This window comes from Sander lucioperca, chromosome 7 (genome assembly GCF_008315115.2).
Source record: "Sander lucioperca isolate FBNREF2018 chromosome 7, SLUC_FBN_1.2, whole genome shotgun sequence".
NCBI classification, from domain to species: domain Eukaryota; kingdom Metazoa; phylum Chordata; class Actinopteri; order Perciformes; family Percidae; genus Sander; species Sander lucioperca.
Genome location: NC_050179.1, coordinates 6,003,056 through 6,029,516, shown reverse-complemented (window position 1 = coordinate 6,029,516; position 26,461 = coordinate 6,003,056). Strand labels below are relative to the sequence as shown.

The following is a 26,461-nucleotide window of genomic DNA, read 5'->3' as shown; positions in this document are numbered from 1 at the left end:
TGGCATGCCATCACTTTTAGATCAAACATTTCTAAAAGCATGTAGTCATCTTATCCTTCCAATATATGATAAAGGGATGTCTGTTTTTGAGGCGAACAGAGAAGCACATCTCTTTGATGGACCGAAGCACCAGCCATAAAGCTTATCTCTCACACACAGAGATGCACACACACACACACACACACACACACACACACACACACACACACAGGCCAGCAGTCTGGCTGGGACCTGATCGTAACACATTGATGTCTAAGGCTGCTCTCTCCTGACTGACTCCGAGGTTATTGCAACGCACCATGGAAGCACAGGATATTTGACAGTCCCCTGCCAAATAAAGAGGCGAGGGGGTGGGGGGTGAGGGAGAGTTGCCATTGACAACTCAGAGATCTCCAAAGTGACCATCAGAAAATGAAAAAAGAGAAATCTTATTAAGAGAGAAGGGTCCAGGGGAGGCCATGGGGCTAAATCTGTCATAGTTTTTCAAGAGAGGGACAAGGCCAGTCCATGACTCCAGCAACTACAGCTTGTATATGACTTCTACAGTTGACCTAATGAAGAATAGCGAGTCTGTTTAGGAGGAGTTGGAGTTTAATCTGTAAAAGAAGAAAAAAAACACAGCCAGCCTTTCCAATAAAGAATGAATCATAGAGCGCACGACAATGGAAAATATATTGAAGTCGTCGTGGGCGAGATCTGAGCTTTGCTGACTTAAGAGGAGTCCCCAGGATACACTGTGTGTCAAATCCTCTGCACAGATGAAAAATAAACACGAAGAGGAGAAAAGAGAGAGGGGAGGCAGAAAAAGATGAGTAGGAGGCAGAGTCAGAGCCGGCAAGTGTTTGAAGGGCAGCATCAGTAGAGAGATGTGGGAATTACATTCCTTCAGTTTCTGTGTGCCAAATGTTTAATGGAGTGGAGGAGGGGTTAGTGTTGGACAAAAACCCTCCGTGTTATTCTTTTATCTCACTTACCCAATGAACATGTGTGCGCATTTGTGTCAAACACAGGAAACGGGAGGAGGGCAAGGAGGGAGCGGGGTACAGTTGTACAATGATCAAAACCGCACATGTTTTTTGTTTCCTACATGTGTTTTCTTTACCAATTATGCTCAAACCTCCGAGTCACAACAAAACACATCCCTCTCCTGATCGACTATGGAGAGCAAGGAGGTGGGGGATAGACTTTTTTTTCATTCAAAATAGGGTCTCATGGTCTTTATGTTTGGCATTGTGTGTGTGCATTTCTTCCTATAGCTTGGGCAGGCCTTGCGTGGAGGGCAGGAAAAAAGACAGCGGCCCGACGGCCTTTGATGTTTATGTTTTATGGTCCCATGTCAACGCATTGTCTCTTAAGTCCTTTTGTTGTCCCTCCGCCTAATTAAGACCTCAGAGCGACTTGTTGACTCCACAAAGACCCTTATTTGGGGAGGGGGAGGATACTGTGTGTGTGTGTGTGTGTGTGTGTGTGTGCGTGCGTGCGTGCGGGCATGTCTGTTTATGTGTGTCATCGGTGTGCGTGTGGGTGTGTGTCCTTTGATTGGGATGCAGTTTGAGAGAAACGTTCATTACCCACTACCTACATAAACAAAGGGCTTTGACATAACAATGTCATTCATTTTCTGTTTGAGAGCCGTTGTGAGTTTTCTCATTATCTATTTTCACATAAAATGCTGCTGTCTCATATCCAAGGACATGTTTTGGCATTTTCTGACAAAAAAAAATCACATGAGCACCAGCACAAAGCACCCAGAGCGCCTCCTTAAAAAAACAAACACAAGTGCATGCCATACAGTCACTATGGTATGCAAGTATGAGTTTGTGTGTTTTGTTTGTGTCCAGTGGTTCCTGTTTCAGTGTTTAGCTCCATACCAGTGGGTTTTCTTTTGTGTTGACACATGTGCTGCTTTGAGCTGAGGGGCATGTTTTTTGGACTCCTCTTAATGCGAACTGAGTCGAATTTTCCTTCTGTTTCACTGCACCATGTTGCAGAATCAGTTGTGACCAATAAGGCAAGCACTGATATAGAGCAGTGGTTAATCTGTTCTGACACATTTTTGTGGACATGAATGCATACCTTTCTATGTGTGAGCTTTCCTTTCAGGGCCACATGTTTTACTGTTGCATGGTACACACATTGTCCCTTGATTCTTGATTGCAGCAAGAGCCAATTAGACTGGGTTTGGAGCATGCAGCCTTTCTTGTCCTTTTGTATTTTCTTTTACAACTCTTGTACAACAAGGAATCCTGTCGATTTAGCCTAAATCAGTCTCTCTTTCTGTCGCAGGTTGTCCCATGCACAGAGATCAGCTGTAAAAGTCCTCCGCAGAATGCAGTACTTTGTGGCCAGGAAGAAGTTTCAGGTAAGCAAAAGAAAATCCAGAGGAGGGGAGAGAATTTCTACTGAGTTAAGGAGGGGGAAGATACAGAGATAAAGACAGAGACAGATTGAGAGTGAGAGAACCGTGTGTGTGTGTGTGTGTGTGTGTGTGTGTGTGTGTGTGTGTGTGTGTGTGTGTGTGTGTGTGTGTGTGTGTGTGTGTGTAGTGTTTGTGCGGTTATACAGGATGAACAGGGGGAGCCCCAAGGGCATATATCAGCTGCAGCGCTGCTGTGCATGTGTACATGTGTGTACGTGTGTGTGTGTTTGTGTGTAAATGCCTGAAACTTGCACCTGCATGTCTTTTTTGTGTGCACTTCAATTCAGGCGTAGTGTCAAGGGAAGTCTACTAAACTGTCTCTGGGGCAACAGTAGGAATTTACTTACTGTACAGCACTCACAAAACACACACTTACAAAAATCGACTTATACACACAGCAGGACATGGCCTCACACAGCACTTAAGGCAGTGGAATTATGTTAAAATATTTTGTGCAGTAAATTATTTTACTTAAAAAAAAATGTTTCACATGTTTGCGATACTTTGGCCATCATTTTCATGCTTCATGTTATTGTCGAATGGTTCCTACGTACAGTATATTCTTACCATTTCCAAGTGTTCTATATGTTTTCAATTATGGCCTAAGTGATCTCAGCTGCAGAGGCTATACTCTGTGTATACCAAGGATACCCTAAAGAGTTCACTGGGTTCTTTCTGATGCTGCTTGTATCCACGTCACACTAAACAAAGCTGTGAAAAGACCTTAACACCATTGCTTTCTACATACCCATGCACATGTCAGTGGGCTCGTGCGTGCATGCACACACACACACACACACACACACACACACACACACACACACACACACACACATTGAGTTAACAATGAACCCTTTGCACCCAAGGGGGTTGGGGATGTTTTCAGGGACTGGGCAACTGAGCAGCTATGGTTGACAATGGCTTTTGTGTCCCGGTGTGTGATCCACAGCAAGCACGGAAGCCCTATGATGTGCGGGACGTGATCGAGCAGTATTCCCAGGGTCACCTCAACATGATGGTCCGCATCAAGGAACTGCAGAGAAGGTGGTGTCTTCGACCTTGTTTCATGCTCTTTCTTTCTTAGTTCTGTCACTAACTTTGTCTCAGTGGATTTAAACTTTTTTTTGTTACATTTTTGGCACCATTAGGTTGGATACCACTTCATAGTCACAAGCAGAAGGAAGAAGTCAGAACACAAAAAAATATAATCTCATTTTAAAACAAAGTAGATCGTGTTAAGTCTTCAGTCTTCTTTTGGCCAATGTTGTCTTATACCATTTTCTATTGGCACAGTATGGCACACATTAGCTCGGAACTGTCACATTGTACCATGAACATTTGTGTTTCTGTTTGTCCTGCCTTAACTAGGCATATGCTTCATTACAAATTTCTCTATATAGCTTTCAGTAATTGCAGGACAGTTTGTTACTGTTCTTACGGCTGGTCTCTGATTTGTTACACCTTGTTGTGCTTTGTTAAGCTGTAATGAAGCCCAGTCCCCACTAAAGTAAAACCCTTTTGTGTTTCTCCCATGAAGAAGGTTGCCTAGGTAATAAATTGGGTCCAACTTATGTACGTCACCTGGACCTTGTAACACATTTTTGCAGTAATTCAGCTGAACCAGGTAATGCACTGTGGACTTTTCAAACCAGCAGGGCATCATAATGTATCAGTAAATCAAGAAAATACTTTGATTATTTAATATCATTTATAACTAACTGCAGTAATAAACTGTCTGTACACCTACAAAGTTCTCAATGCTTTGGTTTACATGTAGGGACCCTCATTATGCTACCGTGGAAGTGTGATGCTATTTTGAGCCTTGCAAGTGGTATAAAATAGCTTTATTAGAAAAAAGAAGTGCCCCGAATGTCTAGCATTAAGCTAATCAGCAATTCGCGCTAGCTTGTTTCAAGCTAGTGAAAAGTGATGACCATGAAAACATATCCCAGAGAACGGTCGACTCGGTACACATGTGTTATTAACCCCTAGGTTCATTTTGCGCCGGAATTGTCCTTTAAATGAAATAAAGTTAAAGTGATTGCTGAGATGAAAATTCACACTTGATTTGAGGTGATGAAAAGAAGGCATTGCTTTACAGTGCATGTTGAACTGCTTCAGCAAATTGTTTGATGACTAACAGTCTACATGTGCAAGTGAAACCTTTTAGAAGTCTCATTGTTTATTTTAAAAGTTTGACATGTGGAAGGAACATAGCATTCATTTATTTATCCCTTTAAACTTGCATGTGTTTTTTTCCCCTGAAAGCAGTAATTATATGAATACCGTTCAAGCTGACGCCATTTGTTTAATTTTATTGGCTGTATAAATTTGCTTATATTATTTTACTGTTTTGTTCATGAGCTGGAATAAAGTGATGTTTACTCAACTGAATCTCCTCTGTATCTGGCCAGTGTTTTTACCTTTCTCAGTCTAATTCATTCTTTCTTCTTTTTCCCCAGGCTCGACGGCACACTGGGGAAGCCAGGAATGTTTCTTCCAGGTAAATACACAGAAAACATAACAGTCTACATCTGATAGACAGCCATCACTCCTCACTCCATCTCTGTGTTTACACCTGACACATATACAAGCTGTGCCAGACTAAATATGAGAGAAAGAGCTCCTTGATGTCTCTGCATATGTCTCTGTTTGAATGTGGGTATGTTTACATGTGTATTTCCATATTTGCCAGTATGTATTAATTTAATATCTGATTTAAGCAAAGAGTTTACTAAGTATTCATTAATCATGAGAAGAAATTATTTGTTGCATCAACATGCATAATGTGGGTCCTTTTATAAACTGCAACTGACTTAAAGCGTAACTCACGCCAAAATGCAACCTAGGGTCTTTTTGTGAATGTACCCGAGTCAAACTTTCGTTTAAAAGCATATTTAGGACGGAAGCGCCACTTTTAAAATTTACCGTATTTTTGTTTTTCGGTCAAATGGCCTTTTGAATGGGAGTAATAGGGGCACTTTTATGCTAGCCTCAAAATAGTTATTTTTAAAACACTAAGAAGCCTCGACACAACATGAAACTTTGCTCCAAGTATCACCAGGGGCTCTACACATGAACTCGAGCATTGAGAACATTGTTTGTGTACCCAGAGTTTACTAAAAAAGGTTTTGAACAACTCACTGTAGCTCTTGTTGTTTCCGGCCGCTACCACCTCGGCAGTCAAAACGAGTCGATATCAAAACAAGTAGCCACAGATTTAGTATACCCTTGTGCACCGGTGTAGTTCATGGGTAGAGCCCCTGCTGATACTTGGAGCAAAGTTTCATGTTGTTTCGAGCCTTCTTAGTGTTTTAAAAATAGCTATTTTGAGGCTAGCATAAAAGTGCCCCTATTACTCCCATTCAAAAGGCCATTTGACCGAAAAACGAAAATACGGTAAATCTTAAAAGTGGCGCTTCCGTCCTAAATATGCTTCTAAACGAAAGTTTGACTTGGGTACATTCACAAAAAGACCCCAGGTTGCATTTTGGCGAGAGTTACGCTTTAACTATGATTAGGAAACAGGAAAATAACCTGTGCATAACATCATGCTGAAGGAATAAAATGGGGGAAAATGGCAATTTAGTCTGATTATCAGGATCCTTATAAAGTTACAACTAATGTAAGTTAATGAGTTATTCCTTTGTTTTCTCCCTCCCCTTTTCCTCCAGTCCAATTCCCAGTTGCTTAGTAAACATCTCTTGGCTGACCCTGGTCACCAACATGGTTAACCAGTAGGCCAGTTAGACAAGGGACTGAATTAAGAAAACAGCGCTCCAGAGCCCTCCAACTTTGCATACTCTCCAAGGCTACGCCACACACATTCCATACACACATATAGACAAACAGTATGAAGGAATGGTTGTACTCACACATTGAATTATACACATCTGTGAAAACACCATTGAAGAGTTTTTAAACTTTTCTTAAGATACATTCTCAGAAAATACTGTGTTGCTAATGCAGATCCAGGGATATAATGGAGGCTTAACCTACCTAAACTCAGTTTACGCAACATTCAATGTGAAGAATAGAGTTAATTTGTGTTTTTAAAGCTAAATAACTCTTTCTGACATGTATTTACTGTTTACATTACAGTAGGGGGCTGTAAACTGCCACTGTGACCAGTACCCACAAAAGAGAGAATCACAAGCCTTCGGGGTTTTTACTGTAAATGAAAATATTATGTTTGTAATGTGTGAAGGCAGTAATTTATCTGAGTTTGACCAAATGTACTTTTTGTATGTTTTTGTGTTTTTGCAAATACCACCAAGAAACTCAGTAGTACATTTTTTCCATCAAGCCAAATGTATTGATATAAGCACTTAATGTTTGTTTGTGTGTATAGATGTTTGAATCTGTTTTTTCATTCACCAGGAAAAGGAGAAGATAAAGAATACCCAACTATTGGAGCGCGACTGATCAGGCTAGAAGATAAGGTAGGCACACTCCTGCTGCTCAGTGTGTGTGTGTGTGTGTGTGTGTGTGTGTGTGTGGGTGTGTGTGTTTTGTCTGTAAGTAAGAGAGATACACTGATTACATTGCCCTTGGTGTTCATAAGCAGAAGTATGTGTGTGTGACTGCATAACTGTGTTTCCGAGTCTCTGTTATCAGATGAATGCATGTGGTGTCTGATCCAATCTTTTGATGTGGCCATGTTTTGGCTGGGCTTGGTCAGTCTGCACCAATGCCAAACATTCACCTACATTCTCTGCCCTCAAACTTATCAGTATCTATTCAGTGCTGCTTTTATGCTGTACTTAGTTTTCTGTTTATTCTTTTTTTTTCTATGTGGGCTGGGTCATTTTGATGTTTTTCCATGCCAGCCCTTCTTTTTTTCTGTAATACTAGGTACGTTGGGTGGTGACAGTTCTTGGATGTTTGTTTTTCCATAGGTGAATATTAAAGTACTGGAAGCATTAGGGGGGCTAAAGAGAAATGTATTTATACAGTGAGGCATAGCCAATAGACAACAGCTGCATTATGAAGCCCATGGGTGTAACTAGGCGTGTCCTCTCTCATAGAGGAACAGGCACAACGTGATGTCAGCATGATACCAACCCTGATGCCAGTGTAATGCCAAGTTAGACATGTCACCTCTGGGGATGGTTGTACCAGTTTGACTGGTGTATGAATGCCTTCCTGTCTCTGTGTCTTTTCATGTGCAAATCATAGGATATAAAATATGTTTGTTAGATTTAGTGTGTGGCTACATCTACTGTCTGTTTTTCTGACTGGTGGCATCGCTAGAAATTGAAATTATGTTTGTGGATTTGGAAAGGTTTGAAAACCTGTTAAAGCATGCTTTTTCATGTCACTGGTGTTTAAAATTGAATACAAACCTTATAGTCATGTTGTTTTCACATCTTAGTGAATGAAAACAACCCCCATACAATAGAACAATGCATTCTGTAGCCACTTCTATTCAAGTCAGCCAGCTCAGGATTTCCCCCACTTTGCCTTAACGTTTACCATCCCATGTCTGTGCGCTCATCAACACTGATGTTCTCTAATGTTTGCATGTGTTTACTGTTCTCATACCCCTTTGTTACGGAGAGAGGAGTAATGATCTTGAACCAATGTACCCTGCAAGCCTGAAGACCTCCCTCTGTGATTGAGTTACGGCCCATTTGCTCTGGACTACATGTTGTGATCGCAATCTCCTGATTGGAAACATAAACCTGCGTTCAGAAGTGCCTCCCCTACCTATGACTCCCTCTCTCTTTCTCTTTCAGTCTCTCTCTTTACCCTATTTCACTTTTTCTCTCTCCACTCTGCCCTGACATGAAGGCAAAATACAACTGAGAGGTGGATAATTGAGTGACAAATCATTGGGACCCTACTGGTGCAGGCTGCTTTCCCTCCTAAACAATTTGGAACCAATCCCCATTCCTCTAATCTGAACTGCATTTGCATGCATTGCTGCAACAAGCATCCTCTCATAGTGAAACAGAAGAGTAGCAACAGCAACTTGCGACACAGAGAGCCACCCATCCTTCATAATTACTATTTTCCTCGCCTCAGCACCCGCCCCCTTCCCCTCTTTCATTTCTGGTCATGTGAATTTCTTGTTTTGATGGTTCTGACGGGCCACACACCTGTTAAATGGGAAAGGGGGGCCCCCTTCCCCTCGGGCAGCAGGTGGATGAACCCGCCGACCTCTGTTACTTGGTACATTCCCTGGTCCTCCTCCAGATACGCCTGCACCGTTTAGCTCCAGTAGCTCTTCATAGATAATATTGTCTGCTCATGTCAGCTTTATGTTGCTGGAATGCGGTGACTTTATAATTGCATTTATAGTGTAATAGCAATAATTCAATAAAATGACGGTTGAAAGTGAACACAGCATTTCATTTGTGCTCCTGACCCGTTTTCACTCAAATCTTTAGTTTGTTGAAAAAGACTGATTTAGACACCTAACAAAATGTATTTACTTTTCAAACAACATTTCAAGCCTGTGTTTCAGCAGCAACATAATGCCCCATTCATAACATAACACTCAAGCTAAATGAAAGTTTACAGAAGATGTATTGTGATATAAAATACACAATGAATCATGTTTGTTGTAACTTTGGTTCGAGTGCCCTTGAGTTCAGTCGTCAGTTGCTTGTTGTTTGCAACAGAATCTCCAGCGCCAACACTTTTGTTTGTCTCGCATCACTGTATGCATTTCATAACCTTCCGTCACCTCTTGCATGTTGCTCATAATAGTAAACCTAATCACACACGAAGCAAAACCCTGGTGTCACAGTTGAATCACCTCTGTATAGGATCATTCCCAACAACCCTGAGGAATTATTCATCAACTCTGTGCCCTAATGTTTGTGTGTGTGTGTGTGTGTGTGTGTGTGTGTGTACACACTCAACACAGTGTGTTCCCATGCCTTTCTCAATACTCACTCTTGGTCGGCCTCCAGCTAAATTTTTTTTGTTGTTGACAAATTCCTACTTTCTACTCCCCTTTCCCCTGTAAAAAACCCCAGACATCAACCACTCTCACTGCACTTTATGCTGCAGCTGAATAAGTAACAGAATCATTTTCTTGTCCAGCTATTGTCAGCACATCACTTGTAGATGAATTTATCTTCAGTGGGCTGATGGGGGCTCGGGCATTGTGTGTCCTGTACAGGGTTAGACAGTGATTTATCACACAAAGACAAAGACACATATAGGTCTACACACACATACACTCACACACACATGAGTATGGAGTCGATTAATCACTAATGTGTCTAACCCCACACACTCAAGATTGAATTCTCCAGGAGCGACTTGGAAACGAAGATGGATGGCACTCTCTGACAACGTGTTATCTTTCTGTCAGACCCACTCGATGAAAAATACCCAAACGACAAGTTTAAACAGTGGCCAGTGTCTCTGGGCTTCAGCGTGGCCTTTCAAAACGGAGCTTTCTGCATGCTTTAGGATTAAGCTAGCCCACTGTTTGTGGTAAATCTCTCCCAGTTTTATAGCAACAGCATTTTTCCTCTCAGCAATAGACAGAAAGGGCAGGGATATTACAACAATATGCCCTCACATGGCCGGTAAATGTCTGTCTCTAAAACAAGCTTCTTTAATTTGATCCTATTTTGTTTTAGAAATGTTACAATATTGTGAAGTGTAGTGCAGCCCAGAGCAACTCGGCAACTTAAAACCAAAATGAGTGTGTAGAGCTAATGGCAGCAGCCTTTAATTATGTATGTAGGAAGGGAAATTAGTTTTGTTCAAGATTGAAAGTTTTTCACAAGGTGGAAAAAATATGAGTCCACATCAAACCTATACATGTAGTATGTATAAATGTGTGGTAATATACATTTTTATTTGCTGGCATTACATAATCTGTATGTTAAAAAAAAAAAAAACTCAATTTATCAGCAAGGGGGCAATTATTTTGTTTCACATGCAATATTGAGTCTGTCATAATTTAGTCATCAAAGTGGTATTCAGTTGTATTTGGAGGCTGCATCAGTCTTTGTTGGGTGTAAAACCGTCAGCAGTGTCTCGTGAGGAAAAAAACCTCAAATGTGCCCTCCAGACCGGCACAGACATGTCTCTGCTCCACACATCATTATTTGTGTTGCTCTAAGTGCACTACATGGACCATACATCACACTCACTCTGTGGTTGACTTCACTCCGCTATATTAGGGCAAGCATGCTGTGCCATGTATGTCACGCTTATATCATGTGCATTAGCACTAGGCGTACGCCGAAGAATGCATGCCCTGACCGTAATAGCATCTCAATTAGGTAAGTATGCTGTAAATTACGGCAAGGCCAAATACTGGAAATACTTGAGGGCCGGTGTTGTGTTTGTTAGGAGTCCATCTGTAAGGCATTTAGGGCCCCACGTCTTTAAAAGCATGGCTTTGAGGGGGGCAGGAGTGTGTGTGCATGAGTGTATTTAGACTGGTCCGATCCAGACCCAGTGGAGGGCTTTAGAGATGAGGGCCTGGTAAACACACACACACACACACACACACACACACACACACACACACACACACACACACACACTCATATATACATATTTATACATTAGACCATATACAAAAATACAAGTAGATATACAGGCACACATAAATATACAAATGCATTAACACACATACACACACACACTGTTGTCCATCCAGCAGTGTCTCAGTGTTTCAGCTGAGCTCTCAGCAGTGCACCAGCAAACAGGAACAGCTTGATTATCTCTGCAGCCGGTACAGGAGGGTACTGAGACTGAACGGCTGAAGGGGAAAGCAGAGGAGTAGCAGCAGCATTTAATGCCTTAAATCTATTAATGATTCTGTATAAATAAATCTATTGTATTCAATCATGGTTTTCTCCATTTTGGATATTGGCACCCAGAACAAGTTATAGCCCACATCAATAAGAACTATTACTGTAATCCCTTTTAAGTGCCTGTGGTATTCTCTTTGGCTATAGTTGTGATGTTATGTTCTTCACAGAAATCTTAACTTTTACGATTACAACATAATTAATGCACAGGAACTAGAGGAAATATGTATTGTTAACTGAAACCAAGCAATACTGTAATAAGCTAAACACCATGTTACAGACCACATACAGAGATGTAAACGGTTTTAAAGAGATTTTTAAATTCTTTGGACTTGAAAGATTTCCAATGAAGTCCCCACTTTTCTTATGTCATGCTCAATTGCAATTTAGGGAGAAGGGTTCTTTTTCAGCCTATTTAGGTTTATAGGAATGATTCAGAGGGGTTAGATCTGCAATTGGTATCTTCTATCTTTTTTGGATAACATAGTATAATAATCACAAGCACGCTTACCTAATGGATTGGTTTGTGATTGCTGTATAAAAGGAATTAAAGATGGAAAAAAAACATTGGGAAGTTTTTTCACTCAGTGTTGTATCAATTTGTCCCTTTGTGTGGAGTTCAGTAGAGTATAGCGGCTGAACTAATTCCCACTTTGTTATTGAGAGTAATGAGACAAATGCATTTGACATCAATATTGTCTACAGTATACATTTGAATATTATTTCTTTAGACACTATTAAAATGATTATATTTGTACCGTATTTATACGGTAGACTCGCATAGAGTGGTCACACTGTACCCTACATTGCCTTGCTCCCTCCTCCTTCCCTTCGTCTGGGTCATCGGTGTCGCTCTATTCATTTCTCGACTTTCCTGCATATTCCCTAAACCCTCTCCCTGTCCCTCTGTAATTAGAGTGATAGTCACAGTGACCCATAGTCTGTCCATTTCCTGCCCTTCTGCTAGAAAGGGTGACAAAGAATCTGCTGCAATCACGCCTCCGTTTGTCCAACAGTGTCTATCTTTTTAGTTCTCTGTTCCCCCTCTTTTTCTCTTTTCCAGAATGGACACCTCTCTGTGTTTTCCCCTCTTTGCTCCTATTCCCAGCCTTTCTCTGCCCTGAGAGCACCCTGTCTGTTGTTGTGCTGTGTTTTGATATATGTGTGTATTTGGCCCCAGCGTGCTCAGCGGGGAGCCGGACTGACCAGGCCGGTCTAAACAAAGAGAGGAAACTTGGCAAAGGAAAAGCATGGACACACACAAATCCTGGAACACACAGCTCCACTGCAGCGGCCAAACTCCTACTGCCCCATGCTGCAGACAAGCACATACAGAATCTTCCTGCATGTCTGGACTTGGCCTTTTCTTTCCTGATTAAATCTAGTTCTCTCAATCCTTTGCACTACCACAGAATGTATATGGATAAAAGATGTAGATCTGTGCAAATATGCTTGTGTTGCATTGTTTTCTCAGTGGAAAAAATGTTTTCATATTTAAAAGGAATTGTTGCTACAGGGAGGTCAGAGGTCATTCTCCTCTACAGAAAAACAGCTCCTGGAGCTGCTAGGCTTTTAGTGTTCCACACAGACATATCAGCGGAGACAAAATTACAGTACATGTTTGAACTGACATTAGTGCTATATCAAGTGCAGCCTTAATAACATCAGTGAGCAAAATACGAATAATGAAATTGTTTACCTTGCAAGGGAAAGGAAAAAAATGACAATCCCCATGATAGCTTTTTACAGCTGTAAAATCATTTCAAATATAATTATAAATAACTATACAGTGTTGCTATCTGATAAACCTCCAAACATCCAATATTGTGTTCCATCTTCTTACTAGTACCTGTTGCAACACACCCACACCAACGTAACTGTTTATGTTTTTTAACTGTAGTTTTTGCTATTTTTGAATTTACTCATGATGACTCGCTACACCACCCTATGCTGCACCAAGCCTAACTGGTCTTTCTCACGTCGACACTTCCCACCATTGATGTGGTATCTTTATAGCATTGTGAACTCAATAGCATGCAACAAGTGGTGTGTTTGCTGTGAGTTAGATAGAGCACCAGGAGCGGTGTGCTGTTTGTAGTGCAGTCCAGCAGTAAATCATGTTTCGGCAGTGCGCTGGGGACGCAGCCCCTGGCAGCTTCCAGACGGCCTTTGGCTCTGGCTCCCTTCTCTTAGCGCCACTCTCTAATTTCAGAGCCGGGACCCTGCCTACTACTGTGTCTTTACCGCATTCCCACAAACCAGAGACGGACAGTCTGCCTGCATGTCTGGCTGCTTGCTCTCCATCTCACAGTCTCCCTCGCTTTCTATCTCTCTCTGCCTTTGTGTGTCTCTCGATCACTCTTTTACTCTCACTCCTTGTTTTTTTTTGCCTGCTGAGCTTGCCCCTTCCTCTGTCTCTGTCTAGTTCTGTGCCTTCAGGATTATAGGTCTGCAGTCTCACTCACAGCATCTAAATCATGTTGTACACTGCCACTGTCTCTCGTCAGCTCTCTCCCCCTCTCTCTCTCTCTGCATCTTGGTAGCACCCACTGTGGGCTTGCTCGTTGGCTGTAAATACCCCTGGTACATTTCCATTTTAATTGCCCAAGTTTCGCAGGGCCCTGGGATATATTTTCTGCACATATATTTAATTGTCTTGGCCAAATGCCCTCACTACTTTCGGTTTGGACCTGACCACTAATATACTCCTGTATGGACCAGTTCATTATCAGCAGGGAGGTGTGAGCTTATTTAAAAGGTTATAAATGGGTCAATAGTTCAAGAAACAGGGGTCTGTGTTTTATTGGGGAATGTAGTCTTACTAATACACAGTGCTAAGTAGCCCTGGTGCCACCCTACTTTTGAGTGCTATTAAATCAGTCTATACTGCATGGAACAGTAAACCAGCTGTGAATAATGCCAAGCTGTGTAAATTACTCCAGAGACTATGAGTGTAAATGTCATTGCTATTTAGTCAAGTTGGTACCTGGGGAACCTTCAATGGGGAATATGTTCATATGTATAATACTTTATCTATGCCTGTATGTGTGTGTTTTATGCAGATGTGTATCTCCTCTTTTTAACCACCATGCACCCATAAAACTCCACAATCTTTAAATAAAAGCTGTAGGGAAGTGTGATACATTTTAATATAGCTCATCAACTGTGATTCAGTTCTGTGAATCCTGTTATTTCTCCTGTACTTTGGCTAGTTTCCCATAATGCCAAAGCTTGACTCTGGCACTTCTAACTCTTAGAGGGTGGCTGCTATAGACTCAGCTATACCAAGTGCACCAGTACTTGAGTACTGACACAAATTTGGCTGTGGAAATGCTCATTAAGATTCTTAGTCTTGTTTACTTATTTCCTGATTGAAATCATGACTGCTAAGATAGTATTTTATTGAGGCAAAATTCTTGTTTGTGTCTAGACAACATTAAACACTGATGCGCTGAGATATTTGGCTTTTCTAAGGATTAAAGGGTTTTAAAGAAAAACATGTTAATATACCTGAAAGAAAGAAATTGAAAAGTATAATTTTAAGTACAATTGTCATTATAATGTTTACCTTGTTTACCATTTCACTTTAGTGTTTTAGCATGCTGACATTAATATCACTAAACACAGTATAGCTGAGGCTGATAGAAATGTCATTATTATTTCATGGATGCACATCCAGTAATTGTCAGGGGATCACCAAAATCGATAGGATTCATCCTCTCGGGACATACATTTCTGTACAAAATGTGATGTAAATCTATCCAATAGTTGCTCAGATATTTCAGTTCGGGCCAAAGTGTTGCACCAACCGAAACAGGCTGACATTGCTATCCCATTATACGGTAGCAGATTAAATATAGAATAAGGTCAATTTTATTACTGCAGCAGGGTGTTGTTCCATAGCAGGCTAACGCCTTAGTTCATGGAATGATTTTAACTAGCTGTTACTAATGCCGGCGTGTTTATGACTGTGTAAAGATTTGACTGGGCCACTTGTGGTTCAGACATTGGCCCTATGGTACTCTGTGCCCAGACACATCCCTCAGGCAGCAGTGGGGTAGCTAGTGCCCACAGTAAATCATGACATGTGTGTGTACATGTGCACACCTATGCGTTTGCCCGACTTGCTACCAGTCTCCTGTCGGCTCCTGTTTGCTTTAATGGCGTCAGGTTTTTGCAAAACACTTAACAAGCTTGTCTGTATTCCATAGTGAGTTTTTTTTCAGTAAATGACTAATGATTTTATGGGAGTATAATGGTGGGTGTTTTTCTATACCTCTGGGCCCTCTGTTCCCCTGTAGAAGAATAAAAGCGACACACCTTTCAATTGTGTGCAATTAACTTTTGTAGTCCACACAGGATGCAGGCCTCGCCTAGTCTCATACGGTACAATGGATCAAATCTGGAAGCTGGTATTTGAGGTTAAATCAGTGAATGGGGCCCTGAATGGGAACTGCATATTTACAACACTTTGAATGGTGGCCATCAAAAAAGTTCCCCCACCCCGTGTCTGTTATGCAGCGATCATCCGATAGTACAGCTACAGGTGGTGCAGCTTATCATGTCTATTATGTTGTAAATAGTGTTGAACAGACATATCTTAACTCACATACCTGCCAAGTCTCACATTTTACCTGAAACTCAAGTTGTATTGTCTTTGCTGGCATCTTACAGCCATACAATAAAAAAATACAAAACTCTTATAGTTACACTATCAAAAAAATAAAAGGCATGTTCTGTAATCCTAGTTCAATGATAAAATGCTGATGCAATGTGGCTGGGTTGGCTCAGTGGGTAGAGCAGGCGCACATATATTGAGAGGTTTATACCTCGACGCAGAGGTCCAGGGTTCGACTCCGACCTGTGATGATTTCCTGCATGTCTTCCCCCCCTTTCTCACCTGTCCTGTCCATTAAAGGTGGAAAAGCCCAAAAAAATAATCTTTAAAAAAATAAATAAAATGCTGATGCAATGCAGGAAGATCTTTCAGAGGTTCAGGCTCCCCCCTACAGCGCTGCCAGTGGAGGTAATGATCTCACTGGAAAAATGTGCAAGAAACTCTGGTAAGAAGGAGTCATTTCTATTGTCTGCTGTGTTTCTGTGTGTCCTGAGTGTTATTGCTGGCTTTGGTCGGTTCCAAGTGAGACAGATAAGTCCCTTTGTTGTGCCAGAGTAGATTTTCTGTTTATGACACTTGCTGAGGACCTTCCTTCCAGGAATCTTTCGACATGGGTCAAGTGGGAACAAAAGCAACAACACTCACAGTTAAAAAACACAATTATGATGTTACATTGATGTTTTTGAATAGAGACAGCATGGTAGTCACGACAGAAAGTCTTGTGCAAACATTGCTTAATATAAGCAGAATTGTGATGTGGGAACAAAAACTCCCTTTCCCAATTCTACTTTTCTTTAATGTGGACATGACTGAATATTTCAACTACTGATGGTTGTGTTTATGGCTATTTGATCAATGTATGTCCACACTTTCCTCTTTTTTTTTTGCTTTTGGTCTTGGCTGCAAAATGCTCCACTACGTATGTTCGCCAGCTAGTCACTAACTTTGTCTGTCCACTGTGGGTTTTATTTGTCCTTTTTCGCTGCAAACTGCTGCCTGCTGCAGCCGAAAATTATGCTGATGATTTAAAGAAACTGAAATGCTCCGTAGAGCTGAGAGAAGCTGCTGACTGTGGGTTGGTCATTACGGGTGACGGTTTCACATACAAGTTGTCATGTGAGCCACTGATCAGCTGATGTAAAAATAAGCAAGAGACAGACAACAGAACAGAAGTATTCACAAACACTTTATTTAACATATAAACAAGATGACAAATCAGCTCCAACAGATCAGCTGATACTCTGTACACACAGCAGACAAATACATCCGTTTACTCTTATTCCAGGGAATATTCTAGGAACCAAGACAGACACATAGATAGAGACAGACAAGCAGATAGAGACGGAGCGACAGACAGATATTAGTCTAGGGGTCTTGATACTGCACGTCTCCTCCATGACATACTGCTTAGGAAGAGGGAGGCCAGGAGTGTCTGAGCTGAAGTTGGCCTGATAAGCAGAGCAGATAAAGGGTTGCAGTGAACCTCAGACAGAGACAAGAATGAAACAGAAGGGCAAGCTGGCTGGTACATGTCTCTTCCTTCACACACAAGGAGGAGTCTTTAGAAAAGACCAGAGAAGACTGGAGCTACTGGACCAAAGTCAGAGTGATAAGGAATAGATAAGATATTCTACTGTGTCTTATGTTCTCACAGATGCTGGACAGAGGGAGTGTGATCAAGGAGTCGTATTAACTAACTTAGCAGCATAGGAGTTGTGCCAAAAATCATCCACAGTTGGACGGCAAAATTACGTATGTTTTTGTTTTATCTGACATTTCTTGCATTATTTAAAACTGCAAGTTTCATATGCCAAGTCAAATCACTTCTTGCTGTAGCATCTGCACGCAAAGTCACTTCTCACACACTTATGAAGCTCAGCAGGCTTGCACACATAGACACATCAAGTGTGCTCAAAGGCAGCTTGTGGTGAGAAGTGAACATCGAAAGGTCAGTGTCAGCCAAGAGGGTCATTCCCACCAGTCCACCGTTGGCCAAACAGCCTGTGTCTTGGGGTCAAAGGAGATTTCAGCAGGCCTGGTAATTAGGGCACAATGGAGCCCATTCTGGCCGTCTTGTCCTGTAAGTTTGTCTCAGCTGACAGGAGGTTGTGCACGAGAGAGAGAGGTGAAGAGGGAAGCAACACGAGTTTCCTCTGGAGGTGAGGGGACGAGAAGGCACTGTGTGTGTGTGTGTGTGTGTGTGTGTGTGTGTGTGTGTTTTCGATTTGAGTGTCTATGGAATGTGCATATGTTTGTTCACTATTGAATTCTGCAGGAAGGCAAATGAGTAGTGTGTTTGTGCAAGAGGCTATTTTTGACTTTAAATCGAGAGTAAGTCTCTGTGTGTTTGGAGCTCCCCACACAGCTCACTCAGCACCTTGACATTGGCACTGAGCCTCTGTGGAGATCTGCTGTCTCAGCTGGATCGCTTCCCTCCCTTTTCCTCTGACCCTTCTCCCCCTCCATCACTCACTCCCCCCTCACTCCTGCTACTCCCACCTCCACTCCAGGCCCTTCCAGCTTCCCTTATCCAGGGGAGAAAAGTTTAAATCACTCCCTTCTCTCTGTCTCTCCAAGGGTTTCCTTCCCCCCTACACACACTCCCCCTCCACATCCCTCCCTCTCTGATAGTGTCAAGGAGGGGGGTGGGCTGTGACTGTTGACTTGGACTACTGTGGGAATGCAGGTGTTGTGTATGTGTGCGTGCTTTAATAGCCCCTCCCTGGGCTCGCCGGGCAGCTCAGTGTCTGTTGTCTGTCACACCAGCCATTCAGACTGTGCTGTCATTGGTTTGACAGCATGCTATGGCAGATGGCTGCCAAAATATCAAAACAATCTCTTCTTAGCACTCACGCAACTAAGGTTTTAGTCAGAGGTAATTAGGTTCTAATTTTTGTATTTAATTAGCTCTTAAACTAAGGAGTAATTTAATTACAGATTCCGCTGTTGATTACTTCTTTGATTTATATTTATTTATTAAAAGATGAATCAATTATCAAAATTGTTGTGTATTAATTATCTGATGATTGAACAGTGGATTAATTGGTAAACAAACAAATAGTTTCAGCACTATTATTCATATTTGTACCCCCTTTGATACTTACAGACTCTGTGGATGCTTCATTCTGAAGGCTATGAATGCATAAAGCAAAGATAGAATTGCATGCAGCAACAATTGTATTTCGTCTGTTAACAAATTACATACATTTCAAACAAACATTTACATAATATGTCTACGGTAGCTCAAAATAAAAAGACATCAATGGATTTGTTTCACAAACTAACTTGTATAAATGAAGAAACAAAGCTAAGTATAAAGAAACCCGATGTTTAAAACTAAAAGAAATTAGTGTACTGTTTCTTTAAATCAGTGAAGGCATTTGACAATGACAGCCTTGACAGTCTTCATGGTTTTATCTCCCCAGCTCAGCAATGACAGATGGTATCTGTTGCAAGTGGCAGGGCATCATGTCACTGTACACAATAAGTTCTCTTCCCCATACCACATTCCCACTATTACTGTAAGCAAAATGCACAGCAGGCATGGTCATGCACCAGACAACTTTGTTTTTCACAAGTTTCTCGAGACCAACCCACCCACCGATCGGAGCAGATCAGAAATGAACAGTAAAGATGTCAAGTGGTAGTAAATGTACAGCTACCACTGACTACCCGACACAATTTGGCCACAATTTAGCACATTGATCATACACAGTTCAGCCATATACTAGATATCCACCTACTCTTGTTTCCATTGCTTCTTTTGTTTTGAATTTCTTTTTCTTCTTCCCCCCGTTCTCTCTCTTCTCTTGGCCGTTGAGGTTAACCACCACTTGTGTTACACTGCATTACAACTCATCAACAATATGCCGGGAAGAAAGAAAACCAACCCACACTTGTTGTCCTCTCTCTCCCTTTCTCCCTCTCACTTTTTCACATTTTTTTCTCTCTTTAGCTAAATCACAAAACAATCGGGCCAAAAACAGTGAATTGCCTAGAAACCCAATATGGACTCCACCCTGGAGATTACACGGTCAACTCAGCCAACCTGCACTAGAATAACAGCCTGGCCTGCTCCTGCTGTCCCATGCCCAGTGTGTGTGTGTGCGCGTGTTTGTGTGTGTGTGTGTGTGTGTGTGTGTGTGAGAGAGAGAGAGAGAGTTTCTTCTTTCTCTGTCACGTGGGCCTGAGTTTAGTTTGAGTTTTCAGATTTGAGCCATTCCTCATCAGCTGTTGGACAAGGATGTGTTGTAGTACAACTGTACAAAGTGTATTTTCTGTTATTTGACACATCTACACCTCATAAAAATTCACATCTGCTAACTGCAAACATGTCACTCAGCAGAGGCAGCCGTGTCTTTGATTGATCTTTTTTTTCTTTCTTGTATAAAATTTAAATTCTAAATTATCAAAAAAAGTATCAAAACAGCAATGTAAGCAACTGTGTAAAATACAAATTTTAATAAAACTGCTGTGGTGCCTGATTAGTATGGCAAGGTATAGGTTATTAACAGCGACCTATATACAGTACCACTTTAGAAGAAGTATATACTTGCAGAACTATTGCAAGTATAGTAGGTCATTTCTGCAAATTGAATCAGTGAAGTTTTCTGCATCAAAATGATTATCAGAGTGGACAATACAGGTTGTAATAACTCACTAAATAAATAACAAAATACGTAATCAAGTAAATACATACAAAGCATAATTTAGAAATAAATTACACCTGTGTGACAGTGTGGTAAAAGAGAAAAATAAAAGCCAGGAAATAATCAGGAATTAATGTGATGTAAATTCAAATCTAAATAGTCATTCATGTCTTGTTATCATTACTTGTGGAACAACAAACAGAAGAGAGGAAGGAGAAAAACATATTTTTGTTAATTAATCAAAAGTTACACATTCATTTTGAACTGATTAGTGTACCAACAGACTGAGGTGGTGAACAGATTTGGTACCACATCATAAGGGGAGCATCATATGAATTTACCTTATTTGTTGTGTAAGCTAGAGGTTGAAAGCAGACAGGTGGTGTCATAAGTACATTCCCCATAAGTGGTTTAGATAATGGGTTAAAATATAAAGCTGGATACTAAAATCTTCTCATGACTAATAGGAATGATAGGCAGACACAGTTTTTTCATTACTAGGTCACCCTTTCTGTAAGAAAGCAACAGTCCTTATTGTATGTGCTTTGTAGTGATTTGACAGCACAGGAACTTTTACCTACTGTATGTCTTCTATGCAATAGCAATAGATTTGAAACAAGGTACTGGGGTACTGGATTTTGCATTCTTTTTCTTAGAAACTCTGACAGGTTGGAGTTTATTTAGACTCAACCAGGAAGGACATTTTATTCAGGGTGGGAATTACCATAACAATTAAATCCTTGTATAAACATTTAACATGAAAAACTAAATACAGAAATCTACAACTGTTTAAGCATTACTGTGCATTTTTTGCACCCATGTTTTAATTGTACGCTACTGGTAGTTAGTCTCGCTTTGCTAGACCATCTACACGCTGCCGAGTGGAGGAGGGTCTGGCTAGTCCACATAGCATTCCGGGATGGGAGAAAAACGTACTCTGGTTTAATGGCATTTCTCATGGCGTAAAATAGTCGTGCGAGAGAAATCTCAGATTGGACAGATAATCTAGCTAGCTGTCTCAATTACCCTACAGAGATCTGAGAAGCAGTTAAAAATAGTCCTCATAAATCCACCAGAGTTTAAAATTCCAATACAAAGAAAGCGGAAGAAAACGGACATCGGCGAAAATACATGCATCCGGCGGAATTTCCTGTGGCACCGGAGCAATCCTGGAATTGGAACGTCAAGGATATAGACTAATGGTAGTTGACCTCACTTTTTCCAACTGTATAACGCCTGAACTTAAAAGTTATATGTTGACAGTATATGGCAATCAATACATTTTATGTCTAGGAATCCAGTATGTATGGTTAAAGTGGGGGGAAAAAGCTATTTTGATTTGGGTTTCTGAGATTGTGCTGCCCATAGTTTTGAAAGCTGGATCCAATCTGAGGCCAGTCAGGCTGTGGTGATCGAGGCTTATCTAATGCTAGGTCTGTAGGTTTGCAACGCCTGACTCTGGCCTACAACTGGGGCAGAGAGGCTGATTGTTTCCAGCTATGATGGAGGTAATGAGGGGGTGGTGGTCATCATGATACACACTTAAACACAGAAACACGCACACACACACAGACTGACCTATAAGTGAATATTCATATACGCATGTGTGTATGTGCGCGTGTTTTCAGCCACAGCACATTGGCTCTCTTCACAGACCACAGGGTCACTCTGCTATAGTCGCTTATTAGTGGTCACCTCTACTGGAGGACACACACACACACACACACACATATATATATATATATATATATATATATATATATATATATATATATATATATATATATATATATATACAAACACTCACCACCAGCTTTGCACATGGAGATTTACCACACACACATTAACGTAAATCCACTCATCCAGGTCACAGTATTGTGTTTGATGCACGCCATGTCAGGAGCCTTAAAGTGAAACCACATGCAGCTCAGTTCAAGCAGATCTGCTAAATCTCTGTCAAAAGGTGGCTGAGTCATGCCTGTGTTGGGCGTGCAATCACGCATGTGTGGTTGCTCTATCACAAGATGCAGTGTGACAGGCCTCAGCAAAAACAGCTGACAAACATGGACACAAACGTCCACTCTCACACCAGTATGCACACACTCACTCACTCACTCACTCACTCATATACACACACACACACACACACACACACACACACACACAGACACACTTGACGTCACAATAGTCTGGAAACAGGAGCATTTGGGGAAGTAAACCTCTTTACTAAAGAACAGCACATAAAGGATATGCTTCTCTCTTACAGTAAACCAAAGACTTTCACAAGACAAATGACTAATACCAAAGAAATTTTAAGAAGCATTTTACATAAAGTCACGTTGCATAAGGATTAGAGAAGTAGGCTAACTGGTCTCCCATTTCTTAATAAACAAGTGCCTCAAACAACTTAAAAGAATTACTGTGTGAAGGTATAAGCCCCAATATTCGACACATTCAGTATACTACTCCCCAGTTTGTTCCAATGAGCAGCACAGTGATAAGTAAAGATTTTAAAATAAAACTTTCTGCATTCTTCAATGTTAAGTCTTTAATGATAGACCTTAAGCTATAAGTAATGCTTTATCACACGTTGTGACACTTTAAAGCACTGCCATGAAATTGAGGGTGAATAGTGTGGTAACATAGGATTGCATTTTCCCACGCTTAGTAGTTGTATGTTAAGGTCTTCCCATAGATCAGCCCCTCCTTTCTCAGCCAAATGTCCCAAATCTAGTGTGGCAGGAAAAGTTTGCCCTTCAGGTCTGTATGGTTACCCAGGGCCCTGACACACCAAGCGGACAGTTGGCTGTTCAGTTGAGTGTTGGTGGCTGAGCTTTATTTGATAGCAGCTGCTATCAAAATACTCTGGTCCTGCTGAAAAAACAGCCCCCTCATTCATTTAAATGAGTCAATAGAGGGCTCCAGCAATAAAAAAAAAGAAAAAGAAAAATAATAACAACGTCGGGTTGTCCGGAAAACAAGTTAAATATGGTTCAACCTTTGCAGAAACGCATTGCAACATTATTCAGCAAGGGTCTCATTGTTGGTCAATCAAATGCGTGCATGCCCACATTCCTTGTAGATTATGTTCTAACATGAACGCCATATTTCTACTGTTAACCTGTCCATCATTGCAACAGAATATTACATGGTTGTTACTGCGAAAACTTTCCTTAGCAGTAAAATCCTTCCTCATAATATATAAATTGATGTGCAGTGTTCTGGTGTCTGATAAGCCTTCAAACTCATGGATCTATTACTCAAAGTGGACTTCCTGAATCATATTTTATTGTCCCGTCTGTGCCTGAAGGAACAAATCTGCATCGACGTTGCCCCTTGCTTTTTATGAACACTGCTGTTTTTGGTCTGAATGCCCACTAGAGGAGATGTGGGGAGAGAGAGGGGATAACATGCGGTAAAGGTGCCTAGCTGTATGTTGTATTTGCATGTTACGCTTCCTTGACCACTGAGCCACTAGAGCACATCACTGATTTCACACTCTTAGTTTGTCTTCCTTTTTTCACATTTGTCTATTGTTTGTTTCTTTCCCAACCAAAGACCACACAGACTGACAATGCCAGTGCAAGGCAAAGTGACCAGTAATTTCCTCTTATTCATCATAGCACGTATGTTCATGTTCAGCTGGTCATCAGCTCTACTCATTACCGTGTGTTCAAGTGCAACTTCTTTGCATAGGAAGTGCGTTGACACAAAGCCTTTGATCAGTCAGCTTTTGTCGGTGCTAGTACTTTGAGGTTGGCTTGGTGCGTCAGGGCCATCAAAGAGAAGGTCTGGACACAACTACCTAAGCAGTTTATCCTGTCCCCACAGCACTAGCCCAACAGGTTACATATTAACTAGCCACGCGAACGATTGGTCTGCAACACCAGCTCCTGCTCCTCTGCTGTCGTAAGCAACATTTATTGCAGCATAATAACTCACTTCATTGTGGGATGGTAGTGAAGGAAAGTTTAAAATATCATACTGTTTTAGCGCCTCAGGTAACATATTAAACAGCACAGGGCACTAAAACAGTTCAATAGAGCTGCAAGTTATATAATAATTAATCTATTCATTGAAAATAGGATGTAATGTCTTTGAGTAGAACAAAGAATATAGGAAAAACTCAATACTTGATGGAAACAAAGGCAAATAAAATCTAGTCCTTTAGAGCAGAAATACACTTCTTATCTATTGTCTATGGTTATATGGCTTTCAGGCTGGATGAGTGATAGAGTAGGGCTATTATTGTGTTTTAACAATTGTTATTCATTGACTGGTGCTAGGCATCCCAACCAGGCATTTCTCAATCCATAAAGCATGCAACAGCTTCCTAAAGAAAACATTGCATGGGCTAATTATTTACAAAACAAACAGCGTTGTTTTTTGGATTGGGGAATCGTTCAAGGCATAGTTGCAAGTATGAAAGGAGGGAACATGGTGATCCAGTGGTGAAGACACAACAACCACTTGGGGAAAAAGAATACACATACATGTACTGTTAACAGAAATTCAAACAAATTTTATAATATAAAGTATAATTAATGTCTTTAGTCCATGAGAATAATGATGCTAACAGTGTGATCAGAGTCCTGATCACCTAATATTAAATGGCTAGTTAACCTGTAGTTAATGTTTCTTTTTAATTATCCCTACTTTCTAAATTTGAAGTATTGGAGGCAGGCATGCATGATGGGAAAGAACTCTGACAAGCCTTTGGCATTGAGTCCTAAAAACCTAAAGACTTGATTTGATTTGACTAACTTTAACCTAACCAGCCGTCAGCCCTTTTACTCGGGATGGAAAGCTCATTTAGGCCTTGGAGGAATGGTTGAAAATGCCAGTCCCACTGTGGTTGTGATGGGAGAAGAGTCTGGAGCACCGGGATGTACCAGACGAGATGCTTTCCTGGTATATAAGCATTACGTAGCACCGGGGTGTGGTTTATAAGTACATGACTGTGGCTGCTGCTCAAAGTCTTTAGTATGTATGGGTAAATCATTGGCATATTTTGTCGGTTGTGTAACCTCTTTAGTATTACGGGTGTTTTTTAAGGAGGGAGGAAGCTTAAGGGTTGACCTTGTGCATCAGTGACAAATGTCCAGCAGATTATAAAATATTTCCTACTCCCCTACATCTTACCTCTTTTTTGCAGTCTCACCTAAAAACAACATCCCTACAAATTAGGGAATCACCGATTTATCGGCAGGACATCGATATTGGCTGATATTAACCTCGTTGACTGCCATCGGCCTATCGGGAAGTAAGATGGAATTGCTTTTGCAATGGCTTTTACATGGCTTTCTGTGATGTGAAAGGATATATTTAATTAATTTGTACTCATAAAAGTCATAGTGTAATGAAGAGATGAATGACTTTTTAAACAGCAATTTTTTATAATGAAGATTTCTTTGTTTCCCTGTCATAAAAGGGGAAACAACAATATCAACAACAACAACAAAGCATCGGTATCAGCCCATAATTTCATAATCGGTGCATCCCTAACTACAAATAACCAGTTCTTTTAGATCTATACTTCATGTACATGTTTGCATACCAACATAATACATGCTTTACATATGAATAGATAGCTTGTGTCTGCTAAACGTTCCCAGAAAGTACCAAGCAGCGCTAGCTGAGGAGGGCCTGCCCTGTGTATGAATAGCCCGTAATTGCAGCTTGATGGAAAACACTAATGCAGCTCGTAAAAAACAGGACACTTAAGACTGGTACAATTTCTCTTTCCAGCAGACAAAGCCAAGAAAACACAACATGCAGCACACTCTTCAAGTCATCAGGCTTCTGACCAACAAACAAGCAGCAATCAATCCAAACAGTTTTTGTTGCTTCTTATTCAAATTTTATTTAAAAAGCCACCACAAAAGAAATAATTGTTCATAACTATAAATCACTTTGACATGAAGACAGATATTCCATTAGGATCCTTGTTTATACCCATAAAAATATCAATTTGGCTGTAAGTCAT

At 40.9% G+C, this 26,461-nt stretch overlaps 1 protein-coding gene across 5 annotated transcripts in view; it reads left to right on the top strand.

Moving 5' to 3' along the window:
* Positions 1-26,461, top strand: part of kcnq1.2 (potassium voltage-gated channel, KQT-like subfamily, member 1.2) — a 182,482-nt gene that overhangs the window by 112,815 nt on the left and 43,206 nt on the right. For all 5 annotated transcript variants that reach the window (XM_031283370.2, XM_036002880.1, XM_036002882.1 and 2 more), the window contains 4 exons: positions 2,287-2,362; positions 3,369-3,463; positions 4,882-4,922; positions 6,800-6,861. In XM_031283370.2, coding sequence (XP_031139230.1) covers positions 2,287-2,362; positions 3,369-3,463; positions 4,882-4,922; positions 6,800-6,861 — 274 coding nt within the window. The remainder of the gene's footprint in view (positions 1-2,286; positions 2,363-3,368; positions 3,464-4,881; positions 4,923-6,799; positions 6,862-26,461) is intronic.